Raw genomic sequence first — 11563 nt, 5'->3', positions numbered from 1 at the left:
TGGAGTCTATGTGAGACTTTCATTGAAGAATTAAGCAAGCAAGTCTAGCACTCTAAGAGAAACTCCTTAATAGGTCTTATGCTTACTATTCCATATTCTAAGAATATCTCAAACAAATTACTAAAATTTAACCCAGCCAAGTAGAGTATAAAATCTGGTTTCCTGGTCAGGACTGTTATACAAACACATACACACAAGTTCAATTATTTAATTTTGACATTAATCCTAACCAGGGCAACACAGTTTAGCAAATCAATGATGCTGGCCAGCCCAGAAAGACTTGGGCTATCTACAAGAGCCATTTCAGAGTCACTTCAACTCAAGGTTTCTGTGCAAACCTACAGACATACTATGCAATCAATGATCTGATTCTTCCATTATTCAAGCACAGTTAAATGCTATAATTATGCCCTTGGCACAGAAAGAACAGTATTTAGATATCGATTACAAACAATAGTTTTTAATTTGCTTTATATCTAGCATTCATTATACAAGAGAGCTGATCAAACTGGAACTAACTCTGTGGTAGCAGACCACACCTCCCGCAAAAAAAAAGCATGTGTCCAAATCGGTGTCACTAAACAACATTCACATTAAAGGATTACAACTTTCACAAAGATATGATTTACACAAAACAGATAAATAGATTAGGGCATCATACTTATGAGGCCAGTGTCATGGCTAACAGACAGAGATCCTGGTTAGCTTTACTGTGATGAACAAACTGTTAAACAAAGGCATGGCATTAGACATATAGGGACTCAATATACAGGTGATCCAGTTTAACTAACTCCAAGTGAAACTACCTGCGAAGTCCTAGCAATACAAAGACAAATGTTCCACAAGCATACCAAGCTTGTTCATGCCTCAGAACCCTTACAGAGTACCTCTCTCCACTGAGAACACTCTACCCCTGGACCTATGCGCTCAGATCTCTGCTTAAATGTCACTTCCCCAGAGAAGGTTCCCTGTCCACTCGATGTAAAAGGGCCCTCCCCTTGGTCTGTCTCCTTAACTGCTTACTCTGTGTTTTTTCCTTCATAGTACTTACTATTGAAATTATTCTTATTTGTTTATTTATTTTTATCTCTATTCCGATCAAATCATAAGCTCCATAAGACAAAAGATGTTGAGGATCTTTAAAGCTCTATCTCTAGTACCTAGAACATACCTAGTACATAACAAGTACTCAATAAATGTTTATTGCACGAAAGGAAGAATGAAGCATGCCCCCTGCAATCAAGGTCCCGTCAGCATAAAAGAGAATATTAGAATATATGATCAGAAAACAGTATATAACACTGTAAGAATTATATAAATACAATAATTTAAGTATAAGACATTCCACTGAAGAAAAAAATGAAGATCTTCACTTTTACTTTTAAGTTCCAGGGAGCCTGGAACTTAAAAATAAAAGCGAAGGTCTTTCAATTTATCAACAGAAGTACAACAGAAAATGAAACCAAAGGTGGTAGAATTACATGAACTAACCAATTTCCTTTCTTCCTTGCTTAAAGAGTATTTACTACAGAATAGTCAAATCTAACTCCAAATTCCAATGGTTCTCCTTGGATCTGTGAATCATCTACAAGGTTTCCAGCTGATCTTTAACATAAATGTTCTACTTCCAGAATTTAAAATCCTTTACTAGCCTAGAATCAGGTGTATGAATCAGATCTGGCGTTACCCTCTCTTTAAATACCCGGAAAGGTCAAATTAAGTATTAATAGCTACCCCAGATAGGAAAAGAGTAGGAGAACCACATAAGAACTTCAAAGGTAATAGTAAGGCTTTATTTCTTAAACTGGGAGGGAGGAACACATGGGCCTGATGTGTACTTATAGTTTGTACCTTTATAATTTTATAAATATTTTATATATAAATTCATATTTAATAAAAATTTGGGGAAAAAACTTACTCCCTGCACTCAAAAAGATTAAGCTTTACAGGAAGAAGAGAATCAACATCTATAAATATAATGTAATATGGGCTTTGATAAAGGCATGTACAGTTTCACAGCTTCAAAAGGAAGCACCAGGATTTCCCTGGTGGTTCAGTGGTTAAAGCATGTGTGCCTTCACTGCAGAGGCAAAGGGTTTGATCCCTGACTGGGGAAGTTAAAAAAGGAAACACCAAAATCGGTTGAGGTATGTCAAAATATTTTATAAACTAGTATCTATGGTACAAAGCGATAACTGCACAAGCATATAACAGTTATTTACATTGGTTTCAGGATGATAATTACAACAGTTTAAGCATCATTTGCTTTTGATTTAAAAAAAAAAAAATCATATGAAACAAATAAAATTGAATAAAAGCTAGCAGAAAGCAGAAGAAGGGGCTGAACTGAAGAAATCACTGTCTTAAACATCTGTACAACTTCAAATTCTTCATCTGGATTTTAAAAAAGGTTCTCTTTAAAATGCTAACCACAGAATAAGGAGTATAATGTGTTCCCATTTTAATTTTCAGAATACTACTGTATTTGTAGGTAACACCTCTATAAAATTACACAAAAATGCATTTTTTAAGCCTAAGATAAACAAATGAAGAGTGGGGGGAGGAGGATAAAAATGGGGGAAATTTTTTTAAGATTTTATGAAAATTACCTCAAATAATATGTGTTTTAAGACTGACAAACATAGAACCTCTGTAAAACTGTAAGCCCATCTGGGTGTCTAACCCAGGCTTTTCCCAGATCCCTTTTCCTAAATTTTATTTAGTTAAAATACAATGATTTTAAAACCTGCTAACTCTAACTTACAGAAAGTTTCCTCTATTTTAACTGAGAAAGTACAGACAATTTTAACCCATATAAAAAATATAAAAATACTAACTATGAGAAGACAAACATAAGTTTCTATAATGCTGGCCAATCTCATAATGATAATGTGTCAAGCAACAAGTTATCACAAACCGTCTCTACACAAAGCTTTCAATCTGTAATACAGATCAGACTGAAGTGAATTCACTTTTACAAATAAGCATTTTTATACTCTAAAACCACAAAACTGTGATAAAAATAACTTGATAAGGACGAGGAGTAATCTCAAAGTTTTATCACAAAGAAGACTGTATTTTAAAGGCTAAAATAACATTTAAAAATCAAGTTGGTATTTTTTGTTATCAAATGATCATTTCAGGCTATACTCTTGAAGCAAAAGAAGATCAATCAATAAGATCAATTGATATGTTCCATATCAATTGTCAAATTAAATTACAGAACCACTCAAAGAACAAAGAATTGTTCATTTACTGAATCTATTCTATAAATAAATTCCAATACCAAGCTTAAAATTGATTATTAGTATTTTTTAATCAAAGATCCATACCACATTATAAATCTTTACACCTTAAATCCTACTTAAATGATTCAATATAACAATTATAGGGGCTAAAAATTATTTATACCTCCACCTATACTCAAAGGGCTTCCCTGAGAGCTCATTGGTAAAGAATCTGCCTGTAATGCAGGAGACCCCAGTTGGATTCCTGGGATGGGAAGATCTACTAGAGAAGGGACAAGTTACCCACTGCAGTATTCTTGGAATTCCCTTGTAGCTCAGCTGGTAAAGAACCCGCCTGCAATGCGGGAGACCTGGGTTTGATCCCTGGGTTGGAAAGATCCCCTGGAAAAGGGAAAGGCTACCCACTCCATATTCTGGCCTAAAGAATTCCATGGACTGTATAGACCATGGGGTCGCAAAGAGTCGGACATGACTGAGTGACTTTCACTTTCTATAATCAAAAGGGTTTGGGATATAAGATTCCTTTACAAGCCCACTAGGTTCTTTATGAAAAAGAAGCTGATTTAAATTATTATATTTCATTATTTTTTAATTCCAAAGCCAACTATTAAGTTTAATAGGAATAAAATTGTTATTCCACTGTCTACTGCTATAATTACATACGTATGTGTATATATGTATGCACATATGTATGTGTATGTGGATATATATTTGATTACACAGTAACTCTGGAAAATTTTTAAATTATAGGAAATCATAATCCTGCCGTTCCAAAATACCCAGATATCCATATTAGTATTTTATACAATATTAAGCTTTTAGAATTTTATTAGCTCCTTGTCCTCTGATTGAGATGCTGTTGATTTTGAAATTTATTTATAGATTTTCTAATATTAAGCTCTTTATACATACATGAGATAAACCGAACCTGGTTGCAAAGCCTGATCTCATTCATACAGTTGTATTTCATTTGTTAATGTACTTTATAAAGTTTTACTTCTATATTCATGACTGATGTAGACCTATAGTTTTTCTCTCTCATAATGTTTCTAACTGGTTTAATTATCAGAGTTATACACACCTTATAAAATGATTTGGGAAGCATTTCCTCTTTTCTATTGTCTGGGAAAGTTCATATAAAGTTGAGATGGTATGCTCCTTGAAATTTTGGTAACATCTGGTAAAATCACTTGGGCCTAGTATTTTCCTCATGAAATCATTTTCTCTTTTTTGCTACTTTTTCAGTTTCTTTAATAGTTACAAGATTATTCAGGCTAATTATTTCTTGAATCTGTTCTGAAAAGTTCAAATTTTCTAGCAATTGATCTAGCCCTACACACAGCAATCTAGATAAAAAATTCATAGCTCTTCAAAGCTGTAACATCCTTTTATCTGAGTTTAGAACAAGCATTGTATTTGGAGAGGGCTAAACAACATAAGTCAGTTTTGCTTTGTTTTTATTTTTAACGAGGAAACTGAGAATCTTCAATAACTCTAAAAATAATTGGATTATCTTGGGTACCACAAAATTGTAATTGTTACTTCTGACAAACAGAATAGGTGTGCATCTATTTTAGCTACCACTTACCACCAGAAACAGGGGCATCCATGAAAACTGCTCCCATTTTTTCAACTTCTTTGGCCAGTTCTTTTGAAACCATAGGATCAATAGTACTGGAATCTATTAATAGTGAGCCTTTCTTCACTTTTCTAAGTAAACAAACAGAAATATAGTTTTTTTAAAAGTACAGTTTTATAGTTTTAAAAATATAGTTTACAACTCGGAATAAGTATTTCATGCAACTACTTATAGAATCAGAATCTGCTAAAAGCTGCCAGATATCAAGGAAGTCTCTGGTGTAAATATTAGAAACATTATTAGGGACTTCCCTGGTGGCTCAGTGGTGAAGCATCCACCTGCCAATGCAGGAGACATGGCTTTGATCCCTGATCAGGGAAGATCCCATATGCCGCAGAGCAACTAAGCCTGTGCGCCGCAACTACTGAGTCTGTGCTCTGCAACAAGAGAAGCCATCGCAATGAGAAGCCTGCACACCACAACGGGAGAGTAGCCTCGGCTTGCTGCAGCTAGAGAAAAGCCTACACAGTTACAAAGACCCAGAGTGGCCAAAAATAAATTATATTTTTAAAAAGCTCATTATTAGAACTGGTTCAAAATCTCAAATTCATTTTCAGATCAATTACAGTTCAAAGTAAACGCAAACTATTTCAAACAAACCAAAGTAACCTAATAAACTACATGGTATAAATTCTGGTTTCACGTGAAATACACATTAACCATAATAATTTAGGTTAGCTAAGATGTAAGCAATTTTAAACACCTATTAACTTTAAAGGGGCTATTTGGTAAGATTTAAATTTTTGTTTGTAAAATAGCTGGGTCTCTTTAAAAAGTAATTTACTTGTTTTTAACAAGCCATATTGCAAATTTCATATATCCATTTTATTTCCACTAGGTAGAAAAAATATAAGCAATTAAAATTTAGCCATTTGCCTTAAAATGGCCTATTCTTTAATAATTGTAACTTTGTAAAGATAAAATATCAAACAGATACTAAGGAAAATATAGGAATGGACCTAGAAATCTCAAAGAGTCTTCTTGTTCTTTATGGTAAATTTATATATATACACTGATAAGAGGGGGAAGCAGTCTTTTCACATATCTTATTTTACATCAATATTTAAATGGCATTCTTAAAGTAAAGGGCTTCCCTTGTGGCTCTGCTGGTAAAGAATCCGCTTGCAATGCAGGAGACCTGTGTTGGATAGATCCCCTGGAGAAGGGAAAGGCTACCCGCTCCAGTTTCTGGCCTGGAGAATTCTATGTATATATAGTCCATGGGGTCGCAAAGAGTCGGACATGACTGAGTGATCTTCACTTTCACTTTAAAGTAAAAGTTTTGTTTGCACTCTAAATATAGACTATATACCTGTCGAGTTCCCTTACAGTATATAATCTATGCTATTGTCACTGGCTTGTAAACTAATTTATAATTAGTTAATTATAACTAACTAAATTATAATTTTGTAATTATAATTTAATTATAGACCTAAATTATAATTTTTTTAAAGGGCTATGGCTAACCTTCCCAAAGTTTTTACTACAGATAAACTAACCCACAAGACACTTAATCATAACTATGATTCAAAAATTAAAACTGAATAAATATAAATATTAAAGGGGAAACAGAAAATCACTGCTAAAACCATTAAAAAAATTTTTTCTACAGAAAAAAATAGCACATAAAATGCTTTAAGCAACAATTTTTGACATACGAATTGATCTGGTCTAAGTGCAGTAATTGAGTATGTTCCATAGAAAGGAAACAGCATACTCTATTATAGACACACTCCAGGATGTATATACCCTAAAATATGAGAATTAAGTTTACCAGTCTTCTGTGATGTTAGTATTTTTAAGATCTTAAATCTTTAATCAAATGGGAAATCATCTCAAAAAATACACATGCAACTGGGTGTGGGGAAGTGATCCTGACCCAGAAGAAAATAAAGAACCACCCATGAGAAGCAAATTACAGTTCAATGTAAAGCCAAACTCCTTCAAAGCACTCCCTAGACAAAACCACCCTGGTTGGTGGCAACCATATTCCTAATAAGGGATATTAATAAACATAGGATTTTGTCCACACCAAGTTTTTAGTAACTTTTCCCTGAGAGGTAAAGCAGGGCCGTAATTGGAACAGACCAGGTAATGACACAGCTAGGTCGCTCAGGACCACACACACTGAGGGCCTGAGGGCTTCATCCAAAATGAGTGTCTTTCAACCTTCTCTGAAATCTAAACATTTATCTTATCAGTTTTCTGCCTAATATTCAAGTGTCTTTTGCTTCTAAGTTTGCTAGTTTTCCAAGGCAATTCCATTTCCCAAAAGCTCACAATCCATGTATTACAGCTTCATGAAATTAAAACCCTTTCTTTCAGCCCTTCATGTGTCTACTGAGCCTACCAGTTTGTTCTAGCTCTCTGCTAAAATTCAACAACAAAACAAGTTAGGTACAGGAATCAGTAAGACCAGAAAACTAAACTGGGAATTCAACCATTGCCATCCTAATATAACCACAAGGGTCTGGCAGCAGGCACCATTAACCAAAAGGTTCTTGAAGCGAGGCACTGGGTAGGAAATGCTGGCCCAAATTATATATTATTCAGGGAGCTACTGCTAACCTTTCATTCCAGCTTCTCAAAGTTCTTACTACAGATGTACAAACCCAGAGGACATACAGTAACTTAATTTCATAATAAATTTTAAATAATAGTGTTCTTTCCAATGCTTGGTTTTATTTTTCATAGAAATCTTTCCCTGAATTTCTATAAACCATAAGAAAAGTATGCTTGTAACATTTGTGTACAGTTTAAAGTCAAGCTTTAAAAAGTCTCTTAAAACAGCTTACCAGTGAAAGTGTAAGTTTAACACAAGAGTTAAAGGAAGAGAAACAAAAAAATTCATTCCCAAAAGTCACATACTTGACTTCAGTGAAAAAATAAACCCTTTACAATGAGAGAGAAACCACACCATTCACTTTTCAGACATAAGAAAACAGTACAAGAAGACTTTACAAACATAACTGTAATTTCACAACTGTTCTAACAAATGTGAAATTCATAAACTACCACAGAAAGAACATATCTATAGTTGAGAAATACATACTTTAGAATTCCATTTGCTCCAGAATAAGCTTCTATCGCATTGATGCTGGTGGGCAACATGGTAATAATTCTGTCAGCTTTTTCAGCTACATCTGCTGGGGAAGACACTACCTTTAAAAAAAATTGCAAAGGCACATTATTTAAATCAAATGCTTCTAGCGCACAAATAGGACCCACTTTTTATGCATGCCTATAATAGTAACAGTGAATAAAAACCAATACTTGTTTTCAAATGACAAAAAAAAAACCTTACTGCCTAAAATAGAGAGTCCACTCCTTACACACATACAGATGCAGTTTCTATGGAATCACATCCACTGTTTACTTTTAAAAGTGTGAAGTGAGTTGAGGGGGAAAAGGGCAAAACCCAACAGTCCTGGGAACAGACACACTTCTCATGGATTCCTCCAACTTGGACTCTTAAAACAGCATACTTCTTGGTAGATGCTCTAAGAAAAACATTCTAGTATAACAGAGCTGGTAGCTGAAGTACAGGATTCACCAGTTATTTCATGAGCAGCAAAATCCCCAAGAAAATTCTCAAGCCCCCATTACCACTATCTTCCAGCCTCTATTTTCAAGAGGAAAAAAAAAAAAAATAAGCCTTTTCATTAAAGTCAGAACAAGGACAAGCATGCCCTGCACTGACTCAGACCACCATGAAAGTCTGAGAGCGTGAGCTGCCAGGACTCCTGTGGAAACCACATACACAAGGAAGACAAGCCGACAGGCACGGAGGCACGGCCTCTCTGCAGCCCTGACTTCTGCTTTAACGATGACCATGAACATACCACACAGGAGAGCTGCTCTGTGCATCCCCCGAACGTACGTGCATAGAAGCGTGGCTGTATCTGCCCTCACTCACATCCCCCACACCCTCTGCTCTCTCGCATACATACACCACGACACACCTGGCCAGCTGGTCAGCCACCAGGGAGGCCAGAAGAGACCAGGAAACCACTTCTTGACTAAAACCCCCCTCTAACAGAAAGAATCCATCACCCTGTCATAAAAGTTCCTGTCCAAAGCTTTTTCTCTCTTTAAAAAAAGACAAATGATTATCAAGAGGATAATCAAAGATTTCTCCATAGGATGATTTACTTATGCATTAGAAGCAAACATATTTTCTACAAGGAAATGTGAACTGACACATAAGTATCTTGGGAATGGGAATGCCTGTTTTTCATGCAGTGGAAGTATACAAAACGTTTTCTTTTTGTCTTTGATGTTCAATTGATGAAAGAATGAGAAGCCAAACACAGCGTGCAATCTAAATATTATGAACTAGAAGCAGTTATATTTCAATTTTCCATAAGAGACTATCAGCTTCTAAATCAAAGTCTACATAAAGGAAGTTTTAACAGAATTTCCTAAGTTGTACTTCAAAATTTCAGACAATCAAGTATCCTGTCACTTTGTGTGTTAACATTAAGTGAAACACCACAGACTCTAAAAACCAAAAGAAAAAAAGATAGTCTCTCATTCTAAATGCAACATAGTATTTTCGAGTCTACCATGCGGCACATTCAACAACATGTATATTTTGATATATAGGAGGGATCTGCCACAAATCATTCCAGAAAAAAAAATTTTTCCATGCAATGACAAAGAAACACTTAAGTTAGGTGAAAACCTTTCCTATACTCAAACAAATACTGAGATTTGAAAAGAGGCAACTATTTCCTGGCAAACAATTCTAAGTTTATTCAAGCAAAAAAAAAAAAAAAAAGTTCAGTAAGATGAGACGATAAGAAAAAGAAAGGTTGTAGGAGATGTGATTCTCTACTTCTGGACTGTGTCAAGAATATGGGTTACATGGACAGAGCCCCACCCACGCACCCCACTTAAATGACATAATAAACCCAGACGAAATGGTGGCGTACCTTTCAGCGGCCTTTCCTTCTACGCAGCTCCATCTCTCTTGATCTTTCAGGGACTGTATTCTAAGACCTCAGCCCTGAGGTCTAAGAGCCAACCTGGAACTTTCTCTTAGGAATTGAGTCTCTTCCACTGAAGGAAATTCAATTCCATCTAGATAGCTCCTTGAGACGTGCCTTCAAGGACCCCGACCATCAGCTCAGAGATCTAGGAATACTTCACACCTCCAAGCTACTCATGTTCATGAATTGGCACTGCCAATTCATACAACTGCCAAGTGCATGGGGTGGCAAATCAGCCCCCTGCATCCTTAGCATCTGCTCCTTGGGATGCTTGGGTTGCCAGAGTACTGCTAACCCCTCAATTATATAAGAGAGTAGTGTCAAAGCTCACAGGTCCGGAAAAAACACACAATGATAGTGATAGCTGGCATGTCACCACTCTACTGGCCACAACTGCTCCATATCTAATGACTATACACATTCGGTACATTCTAACAGTCTCTAATTTGCACTACAGAAAAGGCATGTTTATTAGACAGATAAGACAGACATGTGTGTCCAGTTATTCAAATCATCTTGCCTTCCATGTGATGACTTCAAGACTCTGAAATAATTGACTAACAAAATTTGGCCACGACTCAAAAGCTGGCAGGAAAAAAACAAACCTTATTGCCAATCTGACACTAACCACAAAAGCCTTTAGGAGCCAAACTAATTAGAGTCCCTTCAATTACATTTACTAATTGAATGGATAAGCACAGACAGACAGCATGATCAGTGAAAGGAACACTAATTTAGAAGGCAGAGACCCGGGTTTAGTTATAGCTCAGCCACTAAGTCATGTGTGCTTTTGTGCAAATCACTTAACCTCTCTGACTTCAGTTTCTGAACCTACAAAATAAGAAAACTGACTTGGGTTATTTTTAAGGGTTTCTACCTCCAAAGTAGAAAGGAAACTCTGGCAAGGAAATTGTTTCACACTGAGTAAATTTCAATTCTAGGAAGGTGTTGCCTCTGTGAAAAGGGACTGATAGGATAGGAAGCATCTGCAGTGACTCAAGCCTCTTATGCACCTCCACATGTGTGGGTGGTCACTGATCTGGCCTGACTCTGGACCGTGGTTTTGCTCTGTCATGCCCATTCCAGAAATTCTTGACAATTCCAACTGCTTCCTTCTTACACCACTGTGAATTAAGATGACCTTACTAAATGGCAACCCACTCTGGTATGCTTGCCTGGGAAATCCCATGGACAGAGACCTCTGGTGGGCTACAGTGCAAGGGGTCACAAAACAAACACAACTTAGCAACTAAACAACAACAATTTCTCCATTATCTCGATTTTGATTACAGGAGATTGGTTCCCTTCAAAATATCTAGTTTTTAAGAATTTCTGCAATCAGATTCATCCATATGTTAGTAAGTACAATGGCAGGTGTACATTATAAAGAGTATATGACTGGACAGATGGAAGACAAAATCTGCTTTGCTGGGTGGGGAGGTGGGGGATGACGGGCATCAGGGTCCACAGCAATCTGAAGTAACTGGGGATTTTTTCTACAGTTACACTATTTTCCTTTTTACATTACATCTCACATTACATTACATTTACATTTCCTTTTTACATTATCAGTTGAAGGAGACAACAATTAACCTAGCTATTTTACATAAAGAGAAAAATCTCTCTGTCTCTTCTAGACAAAGCAGTCACATAAGTCAAGCTCTTAGCACTGCTTCCAAATAAAT

At 35.9% G+C, this 11563-nt stretch overlaps 1 protein-coding gene across 1 annotated transcript in view; it reads right to left on the bottom strand.

The window, feature by feature from the left end:
* HIBADH (3-hydroxyisobutyrate dehydrogenase) overlaps window positions 1-11563 on the bottom strand; it is a 108602-nt gene that overhangs the window by 76987 nt on the left and 20052 nt on the right. Inside the window, exons 3-4 of the mRNA XM_065939596.1 lie at window positions 7940-8049; window positions 4837-4958 (exon numbers count right to left, since the gene is read on the bottom strand). Of these exons, the coding sequence (XP_065795668.1) occupies window positions 4837-4958; window positions 7940-8049 (232 nt within the window). The remainder of the gene's footprint in view (window positions 1-4836; window positions 4959-7939; window positions 8050-11563) is intronic.

The sequence above is a fragment of the Muntiacus reevesi genome, chromosome 6 (assembly GCF_963930625.1).
Source record: "Muntiacus reevesi chromosome 6, mMunRee1.1, whole genome shotgun sequence".
Taxonomy (NCBI): Eukaryota; Metazoa; Chordata; class Mammalia; order Artiodactyla; family Cervidae; genus Muntiacus; species Muntiacus reevesi.
This window is presented reverse-complemented; position numbering and strand designations above follow the sequence as displayed.